We start from the raw sequence: 26,435 nt of genomic DNA, 5'->3' as shown, positions 1-26,435 counted from the left end.
TTCCTGAGGGAGACAGAGAGGAGATAAACAAGCAAGATAACTTCAGATAGTGAAGAGATGTGATCGAGAATGGAAAGGGCCAGGGGATGGACTGGAGCGTTGGGACCTCATGGCGGGAGGGGTGCTAGGACTGAGAACAGGAGTGTGAGCAGAGGGCCTAGCTGGGTAAAGAGGTCAGCAAGGAGTCTGACAAAAGTCTTGGGGTAGAAACCAGCTGGGGTGTTCAGTGAGCAAGAAGGAAACCAAGGGGCTGAAATGGAGTAAGCAAGGGATTAAATGGTAAGAAATGAAGTTCGAGAGGAGCCAGACCCCAGATCATGTCAGCCTTGGAGTCTGGCACAGGGTTTAGACATACTCTAAGTCCATGGTCATTCGGCTTAAGGCCTTTGTGTGATGTTATAGCTGAGGTTATATCTTAAGGCCTCACATATAGTACTAGTGGAGGGGCTAATGGCTTCAGTCCAGACTCCCTCCTTTTACAGGCAAGGAGGCCTGCCAGGGGGTCAGTGTAGAAGAGTGTTCCCTTGAGAGAGTGAGTAGGGAGGGGCTGTCTCCATTCTGAATCTGGGCAGAGCACACAGTGGAACGGTGGGGACCAGGGTCAGGGAGAGAGAAGATCTCAGCCCAGCATTGGAACCCAGGAAGGCCAAGGCAGCAGGCTGAGAAACAAGAGAAAGTGAAGCAGCAAGCTGTGTGGGGAGCCAAGAGGGCAGAGTAAGCAGGCTGGACCTCAGGACAGGAGACAGGGAGCCAGAGTCTGTTTTTCTATGTCTGCTGGGTAAACCAAGCAGTGGGAGGATTAAAGAATGTTTTCCATTTTAGCCACAAATTACACTGCATTCAGCCCTGGGCTTCAGGCATGCTTGTAGACTTAGGTGCTGTGCCATGTGACTGCCTCATGCTCCTTTGCCAAGACTTCCCTCCTCGATTGAGGCCCTGTCCCTAAAAGTCTTTCTTTATCTCTAGAGTCTCTAGATGGCTCTGGGCATCAGTCATGGGCAAGTCAACAGGGCTGAGGGGCAGGAACTGGGCTCAGCCCAAGAGGCTGTGTGTGCTGGGGCTCTGGGGACCAAGACCAGTTGGGGGTGGGGGTGCTCAGGCTCAGTGAAAGGAGGGACATGTACTCAAAAGCTGGCCTTACTCTGGTCAGGCTATGAAGGGTTCCTGGAGAAGGAACTATTTTTGGAGACAGAACTAAAAAGAGAGAATATGGTAAAGTTGGTGGGATCTCTGTTTCTAAAGGAGATGTTTTTGAGAGTTCTTGAGCACTCACTTAGCAGAGGGAACGTTGAGCAGCTATGTCTGAGGGCAGAGCGGCACCAAAATGGCAGAATGAGGCCACACAGGATGGTTGTGTAGCTCTGGAACAGGAAGAGTCGTCCCTGGGTCTGAGCTATAGGAAGTATTGCCCAAAGTGAATTGGGGTTCCTTTGCTACTTTGACAAGGAAACTTAACCTGATATGTTCCAGTCATGGCCAAGGTCCATGGTAGATGAAGCCATAAGAATGATGGTAATGATATTAGGTAACAAATACTGGGTTCTAGCTGTGTGCCAGGCACGGACCCATACAAATTCCCATGTGTTACCTCATTTCATCTTCACAGAAGGTGTCTTATACAGTTATCACTGTTCTCAGTCTCGTTTCTAGACTTACCCTATGACTTAGCAAGCCCATGACTTGGTAGTTACCTAAGTGAAATGAGAACCTATTCTCACACCGAAACCAGTACACCAGTACTTACAATGACTTTATTCATAATCATAAGAAGGTGGAAACAGTCCAAACACCTCTCTGCTGCTGATGGGTAGGTGGACCATGGCACGTCCATACAATGAAACACTATTCAGCAATGAAAAGGAGCAGACTCCTGGGAATGCCACATGGATGAGTCTCAGCTGCCATGTGATGAGTGAAGGAAGTCAGGCCCAAAGGCTCCATACTCTCTAGTTTACTCATACAGCATTCTGGAAAAGGCAAAAACTAAAGGGACACATGGCAGGTCATGCCAGGAGCTGGAGATCGGGGAGATGGACTCCAAAGGGACCTGGGGTTTGGGTGGGGGGGTTACTGAGTGAATTGTAATTATTCCTTGTCCTCATTGTGCTTGTGGCTACACAGCAGTGTATGTTTATCACAACTCATGGACTGCACACTAATGAGGGGAATTTTGCTCTATGTAAATTATACCTTAATTAAAAATGAAAATACAACTCAGGGATGATTGGCCGCTTTTCAAAACTGCTCCGGAAGGATTTTGTTTACATAGTATTCTCACCTGCTACACTGTCAGTGCTCCCATTTCCAAAGGGCACTTTGTTGGTTTCAAGTGAATATTGCGGCTGAGCTGTTTGCCATTTGGAGACTTGGAAGTAGGAGCCATAACCCGGAGACAAAGACCCAAGACAGCAGAGACAAAGAAACAAACACAGAAGACAGCTAGCCTTGTATCTTAACAATGGGGACATTAGCTAAGTGCTTCCTAATCCTTTGATACCTTTGACATAACCAAAAAGCTGATGAGATCTTACTTTTGTCTGCTACCGCCTTATAGCTTACAAAGCTCTCATGAGGCATTCACTCCTGATCTGCACAATGCCTCTGCCACTTAGGTGGGACAAGTGTTGTCATCTCCATTGTTAAAAGAGGAGGGAGGTGCTGAGAGTTCTTACCTCTGTGTGTGGGTGCATGCCGCTTGGCCCTCGCCACAGGCTGGCTAATCAATCTAAGATGCATGGTAATTTGGTGTGATATTACTATCTTACTTATCCTCACTTTTCCTCATCAAAATCTCAAATATCACTGGTGTGAGTAAAACTAAGAATTGACACTGAAGGAGAAAAGTAAAGGAATGCTAACGGCCTCTTAATGTTGGCCTAATTTAGAATATGAACACGTCTTGTTCCAGTCCTAATAGGAGTAAGTTTACAAGCTCCCACCTGTTCAGAATGGTCTGACCGGTAGTTAGTTACCTGTTCTCACTGTGTGATGGAAAGTCTGCTGGGCTCGGTGTCTAGAGCCTGTATTGTATCATGCCATCTATGAAATATGAGTGTCACTTACTTATGTCATCTGGGAATGACTGTGCTAATCACTGAATGGCTTCTGCCCTAACCCTCACTTCCACCCCCATTTATTGAGCCAGCTCAGCCCTGTGCTCAGTTTCAATGTGCCGTGAGGAAGACACACACCATTCCTTTCTCAAGTTGCCCACAGCCTCACTCCTCAGATAACCCTCTCTCCCAAATGGCAAGTGTTTCCTGAAGCTTTTTGGTGTGGGTGTCCCTTCTGTGTCATCTGACTGTGAGCCTCCCAGGGCAGTGATCATATCTACTTTCTTCTGTCTTCCCTCCACGCCTGGCACCAGGGTCTGCACACGGTGGGCGCCCACTTGTCTTTAGAAAGAAGTCTTTTAGGCCAGGAGGGCCCTTAGCCTACAGTACAAGCTCTCACAGGCTAGATGGCACTGTTGCTAGAGTCAAAGCAGGTGTGTTCTGAAATAAGAGGGAGGAGGGAAGAGAAAATAGAGCAGGAGGCCCTGGACCGTTCACTTGCTGAGTTTGACTCAGACACATTGCAGAGACGCAGGGGGACTCCTGCCTCACCAGCATGGAGCACTTTGCTGTTCCAGGACATCTTCACCAATGTGGCTTTAGAGGGTTTTCTCCACAACCTTGGTAGTAGGCAGGACACTGCACCATTTCTAATCTTATAGAACGGCAGCTTGGAGAAATCAAGTGCCCGGGCAGAAGTTAAGTGGCAGCTAATTGGTAGAGATGTCTTACATCCATACCTTGCTGGCGTCGCCCTGCCAATGTGGGCCCCCAGAGTTTGTCCAAGGTGGATGACTGTGGTCAGGAGAGTGGCCTGGGTGAACTGGACCCAGTATGAGAAGGAAAGGTGGGGTTCGCAGACAGATTGACTGCAAGGCATCAGCCCAACCTCTGCCTCAAAATGTTTGCTTTTGTGACCGGGGGCAGAACATAGTCCTTTCGGAGGAAACAAACGATCACACGTGCAGGTTCTTTGAAGAACGGCAGTTGTGGGTAATTTGTACACTTACTAGGATCTACAGTGAATGGTTGATGTTTTATTTAAAGAATGATCTATTTGGGGATGCTGCTCTTTGGGTCGGGTTCTGTCTGTCATCTGTCCGTTGCTTTATTACATTCACATATTTCTCTTTAAAATGAAACAAAGTAAATAAACCATCCTGTGCATTAGGCAGAATGGGTGTCATGACCGCGCCCATTTTACAGATGAAGAAATAGCGGGTCAGAAACGTCAAGACTTGTGTCTGAGATCACACAGCTGGTAACTAAAATGTCAGCTCAGTTTGAGGCAAGGATCAAATCTTGTCCTCATTTCGCCTTGGTTTTTCCAGGTTATGTAGAGATCACAGAATTAGGAGGGCTGTTGTGGCTATCAGAGACTAGGAAAACACCTATCTAGAGTAATGAATGATTAAGGATATGCAAATTGGTGCAAATTTGAAAGAAAATCAATATATCTGTTTGTGCCTTCTGATTGTACTCTCCTGTTTCCACAGGATGATGAAGATAAGCTGACCTGGAAAGATCGTTTCCCAGGTTACTTGATGAACTTCGCCTCCATCTTGTTCATGGTAATTTCCTTGATGGAACACCTGCCTGTAACTTATGCACGTAGATCCTGTAGAGCAAATGCTATGGGTGGGTTATTCTAGTATGCTGTGGGGATAATGAGGACTAGTAAAGGTGAAGCCACAGTCCTGTCTGAACAGGGAAGATCTTACCTGATAGCGAGGCCACTACCCGCCATCTGAAGAGGGAAAGGTGATTCCCTTGGACCTGGGATGGGGGTCAGTGGCCTTCAGTGGCTACAGAAGGGGGCTCTGTCTTCCCAGCCTTGAGCCCAGGTATTTGAAATTGGAACTTCCGGGGGTGGGTTGTGATGTGGTGCCTTCCGCATTGAGACAGACCAAGACCTTGGAAGAAGTAATCCAGGTAAGATGGCTGCAGAATTGTGGCAGCCTGTTGGGGCTGTGGGCTGGCTGGCTCTCCCTACTGGTTTGTGGAAGAGAACAGAGCCTGGAAACCACAGAAGACAGCCAGCTTTGGCTCCGCGAGCCTGATTCTTCAGCCTTGCCACGTTTACTAGAGTTGCCATGTTTACTTCCCTATGTTCTCCCTTAGAGTTTGGAAGAACCTTTTCAGGAGACCCAGATGGTCTCAGCTATGTCAGCAAAGATCAGGAATAGGTCTGTGATTCAGGCTCAAGTCAGATCAGAAAAGTGGTAGCTGGTCATTCTTGGGAGCCAGGATGTGAGTGGAGCAAGAAGACCTCAGGAAGGTGAAGCTCAGAAGGGCTCAGCTCAGGTCACTGAGACACCTGCCCCCCCTTTCTGTGTACATTCCTTCTAGTGTTCAAGACTGGAACTTCCGTTTTACAAAGGAGAGTTGGGTCCTTAGAGCATTTCTAAGCATTTCTAAGCATTAGTTGTGGGGTTGGGGAGGGATTGCTTATTCTGGGACTGAAATCATAATTATTTTCTGGTGACTCTGGCCCTGATCTGAGATTATTATTGCCATTATTATGGTCACTGTGATCACTGGGGACAGGAGCCATGTCTTAATCTCAGAAATTGAAAAAGAGAAGGGATCCTAGGCACCACCTATTCCTGCTCCTCATTTCACAGAGCAGTACAGAGATGACGTACAGATCTTCTGAAGTACAGAGGCGATGGGTGCCTCGCCAAGACTTAGAAGTCTGCATCTGTTACCTTAACAAGAGCAAGGCATATAGAATTTATTCAAGAATATGTGGCAAGTTGCAGGGTGTTACACAGGAATGATACAAAGTTTAGTTTAGCATTTCAGAGCCTCCCACAATATGCATATTGTCATCACCAAGTTTATTCATTCATTCAAGAAATGTTTAACGGGGCAGGTCGGGGAGGCACCTGGCTGGCTCAATTGGTGGAGTGTGCGACTCTTGATCTTGGGGTTGTGAGTTCGAGCCCCACGTTGGGTGCAGAGATTACTTAAAGTAAAATCTTCATAAAACACTATTAAAATATATTTAATGGGTGCCATCTATGTGCTTGACACTGTTCTTAGGCACTGGGAATAGAGTAAAAAATAAAATAATCCCTCCTTTAAGGAGTTTACAGATGGCAAATACATACATAAATAAGAAAATTGATAAGTAAAATAGACTTCTATCTCCAGTAGTGGTAGGTTAGGATATTAGTAGCACCCCATCTTGCTGAAAATAACAAAAAATACTGGATGAATGTATTTTTTCATTCTTCCTAAAGGCTTGGGGGGCTGATAGGTTAGTAATGAATACTAGGCGATTCCTTTGTTTTTTAATTTTTTTTTTTAATTTTTTTTTTCAACGTTTATTTATTTTTGGGACAGAGAGAGACAGAGCATGAACGGGGGAGGGGCAGAGAGAGAGGGAGACACAGAATCGGAAACAGGCTCCAGGCTCTGAGCCATCAGCTCAGAGCCCGACGCGGGGCTCGAACTCACGGACCGCGAGATCGTGACCTGGCTGAAGCCGGACGCCCAACCGACTGTGCCACCCAGGCGCCCCTGTTTTTTAATTTTTAATGTTTATTTATTTATTTTTTTTTTTTTTGAGAGAGAGCGAGTGTGTGAGCAGGGGAGGGGCAGAGAGATATTGAGACACAGAATCTGAAGCAGGCTCTAAGCCCTGAGCTGTCAGCACAGAGCCCAATGCGGGGCTTGAACTTGTGAACCATGAGGTCATGACCTGAACCAGTTGGACGCCTAACTGACTAAGCCAGCCAGGCACCCCAATACCAGGCTATTCCTAATATGGATCCATCTAGGGGAAACTGAGAACCAAGAAACAAATACCTGGGCATTAATACTGCTTTTACTTTGAGGACATTTTCCCATGTAGACAAACTTGGGCTTTGGTTTTGGTGGTTTTATGGGGCAAGGAGGATAGAAATCAGAAGATATGGCTCACTCAAAGTGGGGATGCTAACAGGAAGTTCTCATCAAGTTAAACTGGAACTCCACAAGGAACCACACTCTCAGAATAAATGTGAAATAGAACTAAACCCACCCCCTCCCGACTCGTGCGACTGTAGAGAACACTGCTCTGGTTCTAAGTAGAACAGGGAGAAAAGAGGAACAAAACCTTGTCTCTAAGAAGTGGTCATGGATGATCCCCATCATGGACTTACAGCATAGTTTGTCGCTTGAGAGACCCAGGGAACCTCGGGCTGTAAACTTGGTCGAGGACAGGCAGCCCTTCCAGGTGCCTGGCAGAAGCCAACACAGATTCTCTGTAGGAAGGCATATTTACACCAGTCCTCAAAAAATCCCCCAGAAGAATTTTTCCAAGACCAAAAAGAGAACACAGTTAAAAACAATTAATTGCACAAGAAGCTGAAGCACTCTGAAAGAGAACCAGTGGGGATAGACAGAAAAGACTAAAGGTCACAGGTTAAGACAGCCAGTTTGAAAATATCTGCCAAAAATAAGAAACTATTTTAAAAATGATCTAAAGATTTGAAAAGCAGCCAATAATCTTCTAGAAATGAATATATATTGATAAATATGAATATATAATATTTAATAATGAACATATGTGATATGAATATGAACAGGAGTATATAAATGTACATAAACATAATATTACATATATACACCATGGGTGGGATTAACAACAAATTAGACATAGCTGAAGAGATAATTTGTGAACTACAGCACAGGTTAGAAAAAATTATCCATAATGCAGCATAGGGAGACAAAAGATTGAGAATTCAAAAGAGAAATTAATAGATTTGGAAACAGACTGAGAAAATTTGACATGTATTTAATTGCACTACTGCAAAAGGAGTGAGAATAGTAATGAACAAGATACACTAACCGATGGTCACCTAATTGGCTAATTCTGCTAACAGAATTCCAATTTGGAGATTGAAGAATCCCAGTGTGGCTCAGTCAGTTAAGCGTCTGACTTCAGCTCAGGTCTTGATCTCACGGTTTGTGAGTTCGAGTCCCACATCGGGCTCTGTGCTGACAGCTCCGAGCCTGGAGCCTGCTTTGGATTCTGTGTCTCCTTCTCTCTCTGCCCCTCCCCGACTTGTGCGCTCCCTCCCTCTCTCTCTCTCTCTCTCTCTCTCTCTCTCTCTGTCTCTCTGTCTCTCTCTCCAAAATAAATAAATAAATGAAGAATCCCAATGAAATTCAAGCAGGAAAAATAAAAAGAAATCTACATTTACATTCATCACAATGAAATCATAGAATATATAAGACACAAGAAAAATCTCAAATATGTTCAGAAATCAAAAGATTACCTTCAATGAAGAGACTGTCCAGTTAGCCATTGATTTCACATAGCAGTTGGAAGTCAGAATATACCGACATGCTGTCTTCCTGTGCTGAAAAGAAAACACTTGATAATCCAGAATTCTATACCCAGGAGAAATACAATATAGAAGTATTAGGATAGAGATATTTATAGCGAAACAAAAACTGAGGTTTGCCACCAACTGAATCTTTCACTAAAGGTAATCCTAAGAATGTACTTCAGATGTGATCCCATATGGAGAATTATAGTTTTAAGAAGTGAAGAACAAAGTGGTAAATATGTGGGAAAGCCTATGCATACCTTGGCTGTGAAAACAATAATGACGGTGTCTCATAGGGTTAAAAATAAGGTAGAATCGGGGTGCCTGGGTGGCTCAGTCAGTTAAGCGTCTGACTTCAGCTCAGGTCATGATCTCATGGTTCATGAGTTCGAGCCCCACATTAGGCTCTGTGCTGAAAGCTCAGAGCCTGGAACCTGCTTCAGATTCTGTGTCTCCCTCTCTCTGCCCCTCCCCAGCTTGCACTATGTCTTTCTGTCTTTCTGAAAAATAAATAAACATTAAAATAAAAGTAAATAAGGTAGAATTACAGTGTACACAGTAATAATAGCATATAAGTTGGGTGGCCATTAATGGAGCCATAACAGTGTTAGGTCTTTTTGTTTTCTCCCTGACAATTTATATGGAAGGACAAAGGCTAAGAATATACCAAATGAACACTTATTATAAAACAGTAATAAATACGACGGTGTGGCATTGTTGCCAGGATATAATTAGACCAGTGGAAAAAACAGAAAGCCAAGAACCAGAGCCATGCAAGTGGCACTGCTTATACTTGGAGAAAAGGTGAATCCAAGAGAATTTCATCATAGGATGCAAAACACAGGGAAGTCCACGATGACTTTAAGGTTCTTATCCTGAGCAATCAAAAAAGCTGGAGTTATCCCTTACTGGGATAGGGAGGAATTCTGGAGTTGCCTTCATAATGGATATAAATTTGCAGTTCAGAGGACTCCTAATCAGATGGTTACTGGTGGTATTTACAGCCATGAAATTGTATGAGATTACCAGGAGGCTGAGGGTCAATAGAGGAAAGTCCTAGGGTTGAGTCCCAAGACACTGCCATGTTCAAGTTTGGGAGCATGAGGAGGATCCAAAAGACAAGATTAAAAGTAACAGCCAAAGGATTGTAGGGAGTTGTGGAAACCAAGAAAGTATTGCAAGGGGAGGGCAATCAATTATGTCATATGCCAGTGATCAGTCAGGCAAGGAGAGCACTGAAAATAGAAGCTTGTCTACTGTCTGAGAGAGGAACTGGTATCATCAGCATCACTGTCAACAACAAACAGGTTACCTCACCACCAGGGACAAACGAAGGCATACCTTCGTTTTATTGTGCTTTATTGCGCTTTGCAGGTGTTACATTTTTTATAGTTGAAGGTTTGTGGCAGCCTGCTTTGAACAAATCTCTTGGCACCATTTTCCCAAAGCGTTTGTTCACTTCTGATCTCTGTGTCATAGCTTGGCAATTCTTGCATTGTTTCAAACCTTTTCATTATTATTATATTTGTTACGGTGATCTGTGATCAGTGATTACAACTGACTGAAAGCTCGGATGGTTAGCACTTTTTAGCAGGAAAATATTTGTTAATCAGAGTATGTATGATGGGTTTTTTCTAGACATAATGCTACCACACACTTAATAGATTACAATATAGTACAAACATAACTTTTATATGTACTGGGAAACCAAACAATTCATTTGACTTTCTTCACTATAATAACTTGCTTTATCGCGGTGGTCTAGAACCAAACCCGCAACACTCTTGAGGTTTGCCGGTACTGAAAACTGGCTCAATGGTGGGGCATCTCCCCAAAGTTCTAATTTTTTTTTTAATTCCATGGAGACCTCCTAACTGGTGTGGAGTTTTTTCTGTGTTGTTTGGAAGTAATATATAATTATATCTTTGATCTTCCTTTTCCCAACCCCACCCGAGTGACTCCACATCTCGATACAAATGGGAGATTCAATATTGGAACTGAGAACTAATTGTTGCGTCTCTCTATGCCTGGGGTCCCCCACCTGTCATCAGCCAGTGCCCAGAACTGGACTACGTGAACAGGAGCTAGGAGGAGAGTGGTAGAAATAGGGCAGGACCCCTTTAAAGATCACCCCTTTACAGTCAGGCGTGCTTGGGTTGACAGAAATAAAGATCAATAGCACTCCTTCTTACTTTCAAAAGTATTATGGGTTGGACAATAAATTACATAGTCTCATACCCATTAGATTTTTAAAAATCTTTATTTTATGCTAACTTTTCCTTATTTTTTTTTTCATTGAAAAAAAAAAAAAACAACTCTGTCTTCTAAAGAAAAGGGCTTGGCACAGCCCTAGAACAAAGTGTGGAGTGGCACATAAAGGGGCAGGGTGATGTTTCTAAAAAAGTGGGGTTGGGTTATGGAATTAGGGTAAAGCCAAAGGCACATACTGCAACACATGTGAGTACTGAACGTCCTTCTCTCCTCCACCCCCTGTGACTAAACGTTGGCAGGAGAGGTCAGGACCACGGCTGTGGGGAGGGTTTCAGGGATGCCAGTCTGCCAGATCAGCTGGGGATATTTTTCATGGGATGGTTGAGAATAAGGCAGTGCCCTGCTGCTGTGTTCCTCTTCCCCAGCTGTGACAGAGGCCAGCGTGGGACAAGGTGAATTTTTTCTTTCTTCTCCAACCCAATGTGTTAAGCTACAACAGTGTTTTTCCTTTTTGAATTAAAGCTCTTTTGTTTTCTTTTTATGTGGGAGGGGATTATCAGAAGCAGTGTCCTGGCTCTAGAGCTAGGTACCTGAGCTTTCCTTCCATGCCCAAGGCAGTCATTTACTTCCACTTGTGTGTTGGGGACCAGCCCCCAGAAACCCTCCTCCATCACCTGCCTTATTGTGGTGGCGTCCCAATTGTGCCCCTCCAGATTAGTCAGCCTGCTGAGGTTGTTTGCTGGCTCAGCTGATAGAGCATGCGACTCTTGATCTTAGGATCGTGAGTTCAAACCCCATGGTGGGTGTAGAGCCTACTTTAAAAAAAAAAAAATCATCAGCTTACTGATCTTTTTAAAATCTGGATCAAATCATGTCACTTCTCTGCTCAAAACTCTCTTAAGGCCCTGCATCTCATGAGATGTAGAAGCCAGCATCCTTGTACCACAGGAATGACCCTCCTCCTCTCCACACCCACCTCCCCCTTTTATTCTCCTTTGGCCACTCTCTGCCTAACAGCCCCTTCCCTCCGATTTCCCTCTTTAGGGCCTTCCTGAAATATCACCTCCTCACCCATGCCTTTCCTAACCAGATATACTCTCTGTTTGATGCATTTTAGTAGTTTGTTGTCTGTCTTTCCCCACTAGAAGATCAGTGCCACGAGGGCAGACACTCCTGGGCAGTCTGCTCACTACTATATCCCTGACACTTAGAATGGTGACTGGCATGTAGAAGGTACTCAAGACATATTTTATGAGTGACTGAATGAGAAAGTAAGGTAATTAATCATTAATAAGTTGCCAGAGACGACCTATTACGTCAATGATAAAGTCGGTAGTGTGTGTGTGTGTGTGTGTTTTAAAATTGAGCTACTATTATGTGCCCTGCCTCAGACTGGCTCTTCTCCCAGTGGTTCAGCCAAGATTGCTTCTGACTTATCTGTTTCTACTTGCTCTTTTTTTTTTTTTTTTTTTTTTTTTTTTTGGTATTCTCTCCAAACCTTTCTCGTAGGAAACTGTCCCAAAGCTACTTCTGTGGGATTTTCTCTGACTAATCCCCCTGTGCTCTGCTCGGCACATATGAAGCTCATGAACTGAGCCCGTACTCTGTCCGCCTGCTATTAGGCTCATCCTTGTACGTGTGCAGTGGTTTTCTCCACCATGATTGTGGATGTAAGACCTGGAGCGTGGGGACCAGACCGTCTCTCCTTCCTGTCTCTCATAGCATTAAATAGGACTCTGGACTCCATAGCCTGGGTTCTGTTGCAGTTTGGCTGTGTCCACAAGTAAAGCTATGGGATCGGAACACCAAAAGCAATGGGGACCATGGTGATGTTCCCATGTTCTGGAGAGCTAGGGTGCTAGAGCCAGAGACCAGCAAATCTTTACCAAGTAGGTTCTGCAGTAAGGCACCGCTGTGAAAGGGCGTGAGGCACAGAATGCAGTCCAAGACAAGTCCCCACTTTTGGCCTATTTGGGGGGAGACTGCTCATAAACATGAAATATCCCCAGCACATATTTCCTGAATTTACTAAGCAACATCAACACTGTAGCCACAGTGGTGAAAACAGTGCTGAATTTAGTACTACTAGAGGACCTGCTTTCTAACATCAGGATAGGATGAGATTGTAGACGTGGGAGCCACAGAGCAGGGTTCAGATCCTGGACAGTCAGTAAATGGCATCCACAAAAGGCATGTTTTACATGATTGTTATAAGGATAAGTGCTCAGGAAGATGTGTACTGAATAACGCAATCGAGAGGGCACTGCCATTAGCATCCCAGCTTTGCCAGGAGCTGTCCAGACCCTGGACCGATCACATTGCTGCTTCTTGGGCCTCAGTTTCCTTATATATGAAATTAGAGCCTGGACGTGGATGACCCCTGAATGCTAATATCCTTTAACTCCCATCAGGATCCCAGAGGCTAGGGTTGTAGGCCACGCCTTGTGACCTTGAACAAATCACTTCACTTTTCATGCCTGTTTCCTCATCTGCAAACTGGTCACAGGACTGGGCTGGTGTCCTCCAGGCTCATCTAGCTTGAGGAGTCCTGAGGAGCCTGCAGGGACACTGAAGAACAGCTTCAGACCTGGTTGCTGTAGTGGAAGGGAAAATCAGGAGCTGAGAATCTAGGATTGCACAGAACAGCACCAGAGGGCTGGGGAGGGGTGTGTTGGAGGTAGGGCCCAGGAGGACAGGAGGCTGGGACAAGTGAGTAGAGCAGTGCCTCTAGAACTTGGATAGGAGTCTTGTTCAAGTGCAGATCCTGAGCCACTGGATCTGGAGCTGTCCTGGAGATGCTGCATGTTGACCAAGCTCCTGGCCCATGCAGCAGGTCCATGGATCACACTCCGGGTAGCAATAAAGAATTTTCTTCCTTCCCCAGTTTAGCAGCTGGGCCTCTTGGAGAAGAATAGAAGCCAATCTCCTTCCCCCTCATTCCTCCATGCCCCACCCCCAGGACCCAAAGCAAAGGATGTTTTTGCCATTGTTTTCCCCCCATTCCCCCAGAATCCTCCAGAACGCTCACACACACTCACTCTTTGATGCCCTGGCCTCCCCCGCCTCATCAATACTTCCATCACTGGCCTTTTGCTGCAAAAGTGATTTCGGGGGAAAAGAATCTCACACCACGTTTTCCAGGCCCTTACTGTCTGGCAGTGACAGTCCCGGAGGAACGGGAAGTGAAAATGTCTACATTGTTGGAGAGCGGTGATGTCATGTCCAGCCTTTCCTACTTACACGGTGCCCATTCCTCCGTCGTCCTTGGAGGCTGGGGCTTCTGCCGCTCCCACTCCCTCTAATGAGGGTCTCCCACACGGTGTCATTCCCATGTAACCTCTTCTCCACCCTGACATACACACATGTGCGTGCGCACATGCACGCACACACGCCCTCTACCCAGAGAACGTTGCCATCCTGCCTGCCTTAGGGAGGCCTCCTTTTTCACACTGTGGCCCACAGGGCAAATGCTGATATTTGTACAGCGTGCGGGGATAAACAGCTGAGGCTGCCACCAGCACACCCCCAGCTCCGGCACCCCCAGGCGCCCCCCAGAGGCCTGAAGTCGTTCATACCTTGACACATCTGGAACCCATTCCCCATTCGCCCACCGGTGTCATACACAGCTTGCAAAGCATTGCTTGAACCAGAGCGCCCCCACCCCCACCCCTGCTACCCCCTCTCTCCTCCCCTCCTTTCTAGGGAGGGAACGTATAGTCCAGGATACTTTGTATTTTCAGAGGGAATCTTTGCTGTCCCCAGCCAGCGCCAACCACGCCCCTCCTGCCCCCGCCATCCCCTGATCCCAGAGGAAATACTACCTGAACAGCCTCCTGTGCAGAAAGAATTCTAAGAAGACTTCACTTGACTGACGCAAATTAGAGTTTTGCTCTGAGCAGGTTACACACCTAGACGTTCAATCTCCTTCCTCTGCCCTGAGAGCTTATGCAGGGCAGTTTCTTCCCCTGACATCCTTCTGCTTCATGGAAATGGTCCTCCCTGGCTCTGATGGGAGAGGAGAGGGCCTGGTCTGGGAGAGTGAGTTATTATTCTTAGGTTCTAGAAAGAGGAAATGGGGGGCCCTTGGAGGTCAAGCGACTGGTAAGCTTTCCTTTCAGCCTAACAGCCGGAGATTTCTGCACCAAAGGAGAAATCCGAGTCCTCTATTACAGTTGCCTGGCAGAGAAATCTTACAGTGATATTTTGTTCACCCTGAGGACCAAGAGTCTACAAATCTCATGCCTGGTTTATCTCTCTTTATTCTTCTTTGGGCAACTTTCCCACACACACCGCATGAAGCTGACTCACCGCTTCTCAGCTCAGACACCTTCCACGGCTCCCTGTTTCCTTTCACCGAGAGCCCAGTTTACATCCCATTATTCCCCTGATCTGCTTGTTCCTCTGTACTCTCAGCCCCTTCACAGAGCATGCAGTACCTCTCAGGTATCATTCACTGTAAGAGTTCAGCTCTCCTCCGTGGTCAACTGGAAACCCCCTAATGAAAGAAATAACATCACGTGTGTTGTACGCACCTCAGCGTCCAGTGTTTTCATCCTTAGGGGTTTGTATGTGTTAGAGACCATTTGGCATTTCGTAAATGGAAGACAGTCTCCATGGACAGTGCACCCCTCCATAGAATTTGCACGAGAGTTTAGAGGGTGTGCCGCCCCCTTGTTGCCTACTGGTGGACTCCAGATTAATAGTACCTGACGTAGCGAAGAGGACTGTTGGCTGACCAAATAATAGCTGCCCCGTACTTGTCTGCTGAGCCGTAACTCTCCCTGTCTCTCAAACAGATTGCCCTGACATTCTCCATCGTCTTTGGGGTCATCGTGTATCGCATAACAACTGCAGCAGCCCTGTCTCTCAACAAGGCTACACGCTCCAATGTCCGGGTGACAGTGACAGCCACAGCAGTCATCATCAACCTCGTGGTCATCCTCATCCTGGACGAGATCTATGGTGCTGTGGCCACATGGCTCACCAAAATCGGTACTGTGTCACCAAATCCCATGTCTGCCCTAGGCCCCCTTGAACGAAGTCGGCTCAACACATGCGAGGTTTTTGGTGGTGGTGACTGAAAACGAAAAAAGGAACAGGACCAAAATGCTTTGTAGAGTGCATTTCGGTTGGAGAAATGAGGAAGTACCGAAGTTATGTACTTGCAGGGCCTGCCAGGGGCCTCCCCTCAGCGAGAAATCCTCCTCAGGGCATTCTCTATCAGTAGTCTTCCAGCCCAAGTTGATTGCCTCATTGTCCCCAAAGAATCATTCATGGGACCTATTCTTTTTAGCCTAACCTAGAAGCAAGATGGGTTCAACACTTCCTGTTACAAATTACAGAGTTTTAGCCTTTCCTCATTTTCCCAGGAGTGTTTACAGAGTGGAGAAAGCTCTTGATACTTGAGCCCTGGAGGGTCTCATCTATCCCCATATTGTTGAGGCCCCAGAAAATCCACACATTCCCCACACACTGAGCAGACTTCAAAGAGGCATATCAGACTTCCCAAGCTTCAAGCCAGTGAGAAAAATGCGGTGGCCTCAGTATTCAGACGTGTCATTTGAGCCACAACCTGCTGTTGCCTGAGCACCGTTTTTTGGCATTTGCGCTTATTAGACAGGGGAGAGCTGAGAACTGAGACCCTTTCCTCATGGTACTTATCCTGGGTGGCCTTGGGGCATGCACCTCTTTCCCTGGTGGAATCTGGGGACTAGGGCTGTCAGCTTCTGACTATCCTCAGAAAAATTGAACTAATGATTAGATGTCTTTAATTCACTGACTAGTTAAAAGCTAGACACTTGATAGGATAACCCCCTTGTCAAGAGAGCCTTCCCTGGAGGATCAGAACATTCCAGAAAGGTTTCACTAATTCCAGTTAAAGGGATTCTTTCAGTGCCTTTCCCTGGCTTGGCCTCTACTCACAGTGGACATTGACTTTTGGTCTCCATGTGGATGTAGCCAAGGTACCATCTGGAATGGAGGTTCTGCTCTCTTTAGGCATGTGCACATTAATAAGTGTTACCCGTCCGTGTTCCTTCATAGGTTTCTGGAGAAAAGTCAGCAGAGAATGTTGCTTCAGGGTGTTTAGTGGTATGTGAGATTCTATAGAAGCACTTAGGGGGAGCATCCTGGGGGGGCTTCTGAGGTATAAGGGCATCAAGTTGGATTGCTCAGGTGCAGAGGGAGGGGGAAGCGGGCAGGAGGAGAAGAGGTTCCTGGCAGAGGAAACAGAATAAGAAATCTGGCAGTGAAGGGAGAAATCAGACCCTTCAGGGTCAGAAAAGGCCCCAGGGTCGGGGGGGGGGGGGTCGTGCACAGGGGCTAGGCTTGTACAATGGGCACAACTTTGGTGCCAGGGGAGCTGAGGGGGCAGAGAGCTCAGCGTACGGAAGAAGGAAACACGAAGCATGTCCAGGATGCTAGGGGAGTCCAGTGTGGTGGTTCTTCTAGGGTCTGCAGCATGTCCAGGGCATAGCAGAGTGAGAAACTAGGCCCAGAGCATTGACCCAGACCTGATTTTTCTGTAGAAGACCTTGAATGCCAGGCCAAGGATGCTGCTAATTTTCATAGACATGGGAAAGTGTTTGCTGGAGTTTGAAGAGTCATCTAATAAAAAGTACCTGTCTTCCAGCCCTAATCATTGAATATGCTAAAAAGTAAGATGTAGGCAAAAGCCAAGACTTCACTTTTAAAGCTAAAATAGGCTACATGGGAGGAAACAGCTTAGCAGGAGAGCCAGATAGACTTCCTAATACAGGATTACAGACAGACATCCCTCCCAGTGGCCAGCAATGGAGGGCAGGGAAGCCAGGCAAGTCTTAGGATGTGGAGGGGCAGGGCATAGACCCTTTTCTCCCCAGAGGAAGGGCAGGGAGGTGGACAGATGAGGCATGCTGGTGTCACCCTCCAGGCTGACTAATGAGATAAGCTTCTGTCCCTCAAGAGGGTAAAGGATGAGGTGGGGGAGACAAGTTAGGGCATTACAAATAAGCACACTCCTTCCACATCAGGGAAGCATCAGGAGTGGAAAGAAACGTCCCCCATCCCCCTCAGTGGCTCTGGCCCCAAACCACTGGGGGACTTTCTGAAGAATGCGACATGATTGGAGCTGTATGTTTGCAGAACTATCCTGGCAGGGACATAGAATGCCACAGAGAAGAGAGAGGCAGGAAGGCCTAATGTAAAGGAGATTAATGAGTGTGTGGGCAGGAAGTAGGGAAGAGAGGAACAGGAAATCGGCGATGGTGCAGAAATGTCTTCCTGCTGCCCATTTGCATTACTTTGTTTCACTTGTGTTCCATGGCTCTAGAGAGTGGTAGGGCTAGAAGATAAAGCGTGGTCCACAGTCAGAACCTCACTGACAAGGGTTTAGTGAGCACCTCCTGTCTACAACGCAGGGCAAATTCTCTTTGCATTGGGCCATAAAACACCATCCACACTGTGAAGCTACATCCACTGTTCCTAACAGCGCTTTCTCCCTCACCCATAAAGTTCAGGCTCCCCCACGCTGTGCAACCAGTGGCTGGTAAGGAAGTCTGTGCTCTGGAAAGGAGATGAAATCCTGGCAAGTACCTTTTGTTCTTTGTGATAGCGATACTCATAAAGCGACTTTCAACTTAAAAGAGTTCTGTTATCCCATTTCATCCTCACAGAAACTGTGTGTGGTCAGCAAGGAGAGTATTGTATCCTCATTTTACTAAGGCTCAAACTCAGATTGTCCCTCTGAACTGCAAATACCTTTTGCGCTCTGTCGGTGTGAGTTTCTTACTGTATGGACCAAAGTGGTGTATTGGGTCTCCATGCAGGAACCCATGTGGGCCTCGTCCTAGGTTGCTGCTCTTGTCTGCCTTGGACTGGATGTTCTCAGAGGGTCAGACAGGTGTTTTTGTATAGTGGAAGGGCCACTGAATTCGGGAGCCCAGTGGAAGGAAACTTTGAGTTCTGGGCCTGACTCCTTCTCCCTCCCATCCCCAGATACGTGGCATTGGGCAAACAGGGAGCTTTTCTGGAACCAGTTTTATTGATCTTTCCTTCATTATTTCCCTCCTTCCTGTCCACTGATCATCACCTCTGTGGGGACTGTTTTCACAGCCTAAGGACTATGCCCTTGTTTTTAGCCTCTGTCTCTGGGCCTCCTGCTTGGAAATCCCCACCCAGTCAGTCTTTTCAAACTTTCTCCTTGGGCTGGGGGAGGGGAGCACTACTCCATCCCCCCACAGACAACTTCTGTTTGCCCTTGGGTCAGATATAAACTAGCATTCGAGGCCCTTGTGTGTGGATTTCCCAGTCTTAGGGTAGATGAGACTCTGCCAGGGTGATAAATCTATCTTAAAATCTCAGGTGCATAATTTGGAGTTGTTTACTTGTTCTTGCTCACGCTCCCTGTCCAGTGCAGCAGGGCAAGGGCTCTGGACCCAGACTGATGGAGGCCACATGGACACCAGGGAGGCTGTGAAACACACCATCTCTCACTTCTGCTCACAGCACACTGGCTGGAAGCAGCCTAATTGTGAAGCAGTGGGAAGATGTGTAGAAGTGTGTGGACACTCCGTGGACAGCAAGGGTCTCTGCTGCTGGCTCCAGCCAGGCTACAAAGCCTTGGAGAACAGCTCCTCGGTCTTACGTTTCCTTTTATGTCCCCCATAGTGCCTGCCTCACAGGAGATCTGTGAGTTTGCTGATGCAGTTATCTCTGTCTTCGTTTATGCATTCAAAAAATTTTTTTCTGGGGAATGCCCATAGGCTAGGCATCCTGCAAGCCACAGTGGAAGCTACCACGAGCATGTATGCGTTTGTTATTTCCTACCTTCAAAAGGATTTGCAGAAACATTGAGATGAATAAGGTAAATGTGAAGTTGGCTTGATGGGACAGTCACTGAAAGATGCAACAAAGCTATCAGAAGACTTAAAGTGTCCTTAATGGCCAAGAGTGTGCACACTAACCCACTCACCGAGGTGGTCGTGCACAGCAGGGGTGACCTGTGCATCTTCAGGCAGAGGTATGACTGCAGAGTCCCCCCAGGCCTGCATGGGGACAAAAAGTTGTGAATAAGGCCACCTAATGGAATGAGGATTCTGCCAGGCTTAGGGGTTTCCTGTGCCATTCTCACGCTGGCTTTAATACCCGTCTGGCTTCTTGCCTCAGATCTCCTGATTGCTGAGGAGCCTATGACTACCGCCTTGCTCACCAGGTGCAAACAGCTGGTGTAAACAACCCCAGCGAGTTCCCAAGTGTTTCCTGCAAAGGCTGGGTGGTGAAGACCGATTTCTTGGGAGCATCTCCCAACAGGCCCAGACATCAGGCCCATCTGAGATCCCTTCTGGCCACAAATATTTGTGACAGACTCCAGAATGTGTTAAGAGTTGGCTCAGCAGTGGTAGATAAAGACACAGTAATTGCCTCCCTGGCTGCCATGGTAACAGTGGTCACAGGCTCGGGTGCAAGGCACACTGTGAGCTGGTGGCTGTATGGCAATGGTGGGGCAGAGACTGAGCTGGGACCTAGGTGGTGGGATGGGGTTGCTAGGGGAAAATGAGTGAAGCTTGGGGCCTTGGTGGCCAGAGTCTGCTCTGCAAGGTGGGTAGCTCCCTTCAGCAAGCATCAGTAATTAGTTTGTGAGGATCCCAATGAATAGGTGAGACAGTACGGTCCCCAGTGATCTGTTCATTCCTGAAGGGGTCCCAGGTGGTGGTTTATAGGAAAGGGTCTGGTTCCTTGGATGGGAAACAAGCAATAGCTGGGCAGGACATCAGGACCCCAGATGTCCAGGAAAATCAGACCAGGCTCAGATGTCATGGAGGCCAGGGTATGAGGCAAGGTGACAAGGGTCACCAAGTAGACGAGCTCAAGGCATGCTTTGGTCCTAGCCTGTCCAGCTGCTATCAAAGAATACCACATAGTGGGTGTCAACAGCAGAAATGTGTTTCTCATACTCTGGAGGCTGGAAGTCTGAGCTCAGGATGTCAACAGGGCTGGGGAAGGGTCCTCTCCCAGGTCCTATGGCTGTGTCTTCATATGGCAGAGGCACTAGGGGCCCCTCTGGAGCCTCTTTTACAAGGGCACCCCACTCGCTCCTGAGGGACCCCCTTCATGGCCTGAGCACCTTCCAAAGGCCGCACCTTCCAAAGGGTCCACCTCTGAATACCATCACAAGGGGGATTAGGTTTTCAACATATGAATTCTGGACGGGGGTGGGGTGCACAAGCATGCAGACCATGCTTTTTCCTTGGCACAGGGATAGACGGTGCCTTTGAGGCAGTGAGCTTCTGAACCCACACATGGGGAGCAGGATGTCCAGAGCTCCTGAAAACTGTAGGGTCTTCTCGTGACCAACATAGGCATGGGTCAGGCTCGGCCCAGATGGGGAGCATGTCCGCACTCCAGCTGTGAGAGGGGCAGGGCTGCCAGCAGGCTTCTAGCCTTAATAACTAAGATGTCAGCAGCTTGTTTTTTATCAGGATCATTCTCGATCTCTAGCTCTTCCACCACCACCTTCTCTTCCTCTCCCTTTCAAAACTGTGTGCGCAGCACTGGCTGTGTGTGGAGCTGTGTGGTTCACCCTTCATTCTGCGGTGAGCCTCTCCTAGTTTTGAGGTTGGGCATCTTGCAGGTGCTCAAAGGATGGTGGTGTGCCAAGTCAGAGTCTCCAAGTTGTAGGAAAATGGCTGTGTTCTTGAGTTGTTTAAATACTGACGATGCCATGCTTCTGAGTGTTGCTGCCCCGGGGCCACTGAAGTGGGGCTAGGAAGGGAACAAAAGGAGGGATGGGGTGAAGGACTTTTGGGGGCACCTGCCATGTGCCAGGCACTGGTAGACATTGTACATACATCATCCCACAGAATCGTCACCGTAGAGCTGGGAACTGGTCATGGCTTTCATTTTACTTCTGGGAAGCCTGAAGATGCTTAGGAACTTGACCCAGGAGCATCTGGTTAGTGGCATGTGTGAGTATGTGTGTGTATGTATATTAGAGCATGCCAAGCGCTGCTGTAAGCACTTTCTGTTTATCAGTATATTTAATCCTCGAAACAAGCCCCAAGGGCATCAGGACTCTTAACACTCCCATTTTAGAGTGGAGAAGACTGAGACACAGAGATAAACAGCTAACAGGCCCGAGGTCATGGGGCTGGGAGGTGGTGAGTCAGGCCTCAACTCTAAGACTGTGATGCTCTACTGTCTGGTAATATATAGCGGTCCTGGTTCCTCAGGGAACTTTAGATGTGTGGAGAAAGCCAAAGAAAGCACACCAGAGGCTCCAGAAGGTTTAAAAGGCAATGCCCCAGCCCATGTGAGTGGCAGATGGTAGGGGTCTCTGAGACGATCAGGGAGACTTGGAGGGAGCAAACTCTGAGCGCGTCGTCTCCTGCCTCCTAGGTCTGCGTGCATCAGGACACCTGCGCAGGTTCACAAACTTTGGGGTCCCTCATGCTTTATTAAATTTTCTAAAAAAGCTTTTTTCTGAGGATTTGAAATGGCTCAGTCTAAAATCCAGTTCTAAGCTACCATGAGGAAAAGCCAATGTATCACTACTAAAGAAAAAAGAGGGAAGAAAGGAAAAAAAGGAGACAAAGCTTGCTACCAAAGGCTGCCAGGACATCAGAAATTCTTTAAAGAAGAACATTTTGGACATACATGGATGGATCTAATTTTCCATCAAATGTGGGCAACGTGTGTTTTCAGAGTTAGGGGGGACGTGCTGGCTTTGTTGGCTCGGAGCCCTGGGACAAGGGGAGTGGGCTTTGCTGCAGACCGAGTCTGCTCAGGAAGGTACCTCCACAGCGAGGACATGTGTGGATGCGGGTGGGTGCGTGCAGGCCAGGACCCGTGTCTTCCCGAGGACAGGGCGGGGTGGGGGGTGGGGGGGGGGGCTGTAGTGCTGGTAATTTGAAATCTGGCATGAGTCAGGTCCGTGGGGTTGTATTTGAGCTCCTGACTCTCTGGGTGGCCTCAGGCAACTGGGGAGGAAGAGCCTCCTGCCTGCCCATCTGTGAGGCCAGGGGAAGGGTGTGGTGAAAGTGGATTCTGCCATTGTCTGAGGGCCCCCTTGGTGCTGCGGGCACGAAGTATTGTAAATGTTGTCTGGGAGGGTCCTGGATCATGGGAGGCTGCTGCTAATAATAAAAAAGACCTGATCATTGTTATAGCCCAAGTTCGTGGAACGATCCATGCCAGTTATATGAAACTATTATTAGCAGCATGCTACTTATAATAGTTTCATATAACTGGCAAGAATTTCTTCCCAAATTTGAACGGTAACTATGAACACATCTCTCTCCTTTTTCCAGTTAGTCACTGAAGCACTCATATCTCCTGTTAGTGGGAAGTCCGATATATTTCTCTCCCTTTCTTTGAGTTTCTAAGAACCTAGACTCCAGACTTAAGCCACAAGAAGAGAACGGAGTATGGTGGGCATTCTCTGTTTGCCTTGTTTTCTCTCCAGACCCCTTCTCCACCCTTTTGCACCATGTCCTGCATCCCCGAGGCTCTGCCGATGGTGTCACTGGGGCCCCCTGCTCTGACTTCAATAGGAAGCCATGGAACAGCAGAAGGAAGCTTAGCAGGCACAAGGGAGAATTGGGGGTAGTTCTTCCCTGCTTCTCCCTCATCTCTGACAAAAATGCACCCTTTCTGGGTGCCTGGGTGGCTCAGTTGGTTCAGTGTCTGACTCTTGATTTCGGCTCAGGTCATAATCTCATGGTTCATGGGTTCAAGCCCCACATCAGGCTCTGCACTGATAGTGTGGAGACTGCTTGGGATTCTCTCCCTCTCTCTCTGGCCCTCCTCCGCTCACACACACACACTCTTTCTCAAAAAATATATAAATAAACATTTAAAAAGCTTAAAAAAAAACTGCGTGTATCCACAGATTCTACAGGATGAGTCCTCCCTCATGGCCCTTCTTGGGCTCCAGTGACACCATTTCTTCTCCTTGCCCCCTCACTGCAGTAAGTAATACCTTCATTAGGGTCACTTCCTTTGAACCAGTGAGGGGAGTTCTGCTTCCTGATGGGATCTTGACTCATAGAGGCGGTCAGGCCAACATCCACATTTAAACAGGGAAGTCAGACCTGCAGTATGGCCAGCCCTCTCTCATTGCTACACAGCATTGCTGTTGGATGCTGGCCCTGTTCCATCTGACAGAAGAGTCTGGGCCATTGCTGAGAGGGTCCCTCCGGGTCGCAGGCCCCAGGCAGGCCATTGCTCTTTAGGGAGGATGATCCTCCCCTCTAGAGTGAGCTCAGTCAAGGGGCTGCAGCCGTCAGGGTTGCCTGCTTTCAGGACACCCGTCTATGCCTCTACCCCCATTTCCAGGATGCCATCCATCCTGTAGGCTCCGGGACATACAGCTTGTCTTCTTAACCTTCAAAACACAGTAGATCTGATACTATCCCTTTGAATCTCCCTCAGAGAGAGGTTACCCTGGTGACTCCAGGGGCCCTCACCAACCCAAGTGATGCCCACCCCGACCTTCTAAGAGGACTCTGTCAAGATTTTTAGGTAACTTGCGGGTACCTGTCTCACTAAAGAGGAGGCAGGTGTAGAAATTAAATGTCTGCTAGAATGCTTTGGTACATAAAATAATAAAAGCAAATGTTGGAGCCCTTACTCTATGCTTGGTGCTTTCCGTACTTTATCTCCCTCAGACTCTACAAGAAATGTTTAAGGAAGGTCCCATCTTAGGAATGAGGACAGTGAGGTGCAGAAAAATAAATCCCTTATCTGGGAACACTGGGACAGAAAAGTCCTTCCGGCTCAAGGTCTTCCTGTGTTCTTCTGTTACAGCCTTGTGAGTTGTGTCACAGGCAATAGAAAAAGACCAGAAGCAGGAAGCACTTGGGATATCACAGGGTGTGCCCTCCACCTGGGGCCATGACTTGCTCAAGGCTCTGGTTCCTTGAAGCTAGCTGGGTACCTTTGAAGGATGGTACAGTTCATGCAGTGCTCCATCCCACTGGGGGCACGGCCCAGGGAGGACAGAAGCACAGAGGTCCAAGGACTCCATGTGTCCAACTTTGAATTCTTAATTTTCCCTCCAAACCTGTTAGTTCTCACCCACTTTTTTCCCCTCTCAGGAAGTGGAACCACCAACCACTCAGATGCTTGTACTAGAACCCAAGTGTCATCCCGGACCCGAACTCACTCTTTCTCTCCCTCTCTCTCTCTCTCTCTCTTTCTCTCTTTCTCTCTTTCTTTTCAAACCTAGAGTCCAGTCTGTTAAGTATTGTCCACTCCACCTTCAAATATACCCCAGATCTGATCACAGTTCACAGGTTCCATCCTAATATTGGCCATCTCTTGCCTAGACCGCTGTGCAGTCCTCATTTGTCTCTCTGCTTCCATACCTATCTCCCTCTTGACACACATATACACAGCCCATCTTCTGTGATATTTTTAAAATATAATCTCGCTATATCCCTCCCCTGTGCAAAACCCCAAGGCGACTTCCCATTGTGCTTCCAGTGAGGTTTAAGTCCCTTCTGTGGCCTGTGAAGTCCCATTGATCTGCCCCTGCCTTCTCCTCCAGTTCTACTGCCTAATAAATGCTTTCTCTTTGCTCAGAATGTTCCAGTCCTTGGGGTCTTTCCATTCTCTACACATCTGTAGATCTCTCCTGTCTGCTGCCCTTCCCTGTGGTTACCACCCATGGCTCCTCCCCAGCTCGTCTGTGCTCCCTCCACCACATCCCTGGGGCCTCAGCTGAGAGGTCAGCTCTCCAGAGGCCCTTCTTGACCGCTCTGACTAAAACCATCTTCCTGCCCCCTTTTCTTCTCATCTCCCTGCCTTTTATCCTCATTGCTCTCCAGAATGGTCTCATTAATCTATGCCCCTCTTCTAGACTGTAATCAGCTCATGGCAGGGAGCTTATTGGTTTTGGCCACCACTGTATTCCCAGTGCCTGATGCCTGGTACACAATAGTCACTTGATAAACATTTGTGGAACTAGGGAAGGATGAAAAAGATAAAAGCATTCCTTCTGAGCTGCCTTCCCTGGAAAGGCATGAGGAGATGGGCTAAGGTGCAATGACTCCCTTCCTTCTCACCCGGCTTTTCCAGACCTGTGTGTGTTTGCAAAATGACCCACTGGTGTGGGAGTGTTGATGGCCACAAACCAGGCACACCTACCTGTTGTCTCCCCACTCCTATCATTGCCATGGGGAGACAGTCCTCACAGGGCAGTGATAGCAATCACATGGGGAATCCATGGCAAGTGCCCGTATAGTGCCCGGCACATAGTGGGCACTGAGCATGGGGTTTTCCTGATTGGCCCATAACAGTGTTAATCAGTCTCTCTCTCTTCCTCTTCCCCCTCCCAGATGCTCCTGTCCTATTTAGTCTCCTTCTTTTTTTTTTAATTAAAAAAAATTTTTTTTAATCTTTATTTATTTTTGAGAGACAGAGAGAAACAGAGCATGAGCAGGAGAGGGGCAGAGAGAGAGGGAGACACAGAATCCAAAGCAGGCTCCAGGCTCCGAGCTGTCAGCACAGAACCCGACATGGGGCTCAAACTCACAAAATGCAAGATCATGATCCGAGCTGAAGTCAGCCGCCCAACCGACTGAGCCACCCAGGCGCCCCTAGTCTCTTTCTTTCTTAAAATGAGATGCCCTGTGATGCTGTCACCTTGGGCTAGGCTGCTAGACAGCACAGCAGGTCTCACGTCCCTTCGTCTGGGATCAAAAGTCATCTTCCTGACTCTAAAGGAGGGATCCCTTGCACTACGGAATTCTCTAGGGTTCAGGCATATCTCAGGAGTGCCCTTCCTTAATCTCTAGTTCTGGGGCTCTCAGCTCCCTTAGGCAATGCTCTGGCTGCTTAATTACCCAGCTGGCTGGTTTCTCCTAAGGTGATT

General features: G+C 47.6%; 1 protein-coding gene and 1 long non-coding RNA gene across 5 annotated transcripts in view; one reads left to right on the top strand and one right to left on the bottom strand.

The window, feature by feature from the left end:
- The window catches only part of ANO2 (anoctamin 2), a 340,087-nt gene that overhangs the window by 262,820 nt on the left and 50,832 nt on the right, over positions 1 to 26,435 (top strand). For all 4 annotated transcript variants that reach the window (XM_045467167.1, XM_045467165.1, XM_045467166.1 and 1 more), the window contains 2 exons: positions 4,550 to 4,624; positions 15,382 to 15,577. In XM_045467167.1, the coding sequence (XP_045323123.1) occupies positions 4,550 to 4,624; positions 15,382 to 15,577 (271 nt within the window). The remainder of the gene's footprint in view (positions 1 to 4,549; positions 4,625 to 15,381; positions 15,578 to 26,435) is intronic.
- LOC123592168 lies at positions 4,642 to 14,581 on the bottom strand. Its single transcript, XR_006709614.1, has 3 exons — positions 14,407 to 14,581; positions 8,321 to 8,404; positions 4,642 to 4,966 (listed from the first exon to the last, which is right to left on the bottom strand). It is a non-coding gene; the product is annotated as an uncharacterized LOC123592168 (long non-coding RNA).

Source organism: Leopardus geoffroyi, chromosome B4 (genome assembly GCF_018350155.1).
Source record: "Leopardus geoffroyi isolate Oge1 chromosome B4, O.geoffroyi_Oge1_pat1.0, whole genome shotgun sequence".
In the NCBI taxonomy this organism is placed as follows: Eukaryota; Metazoa; Chordata; class Mammalia; order Carnivora; family Felidae; genus Leopardus; species Leopardus geoffroyi.
This window is presented reverse-complemented; position numbering and strand designations above follow the sequence as displayed.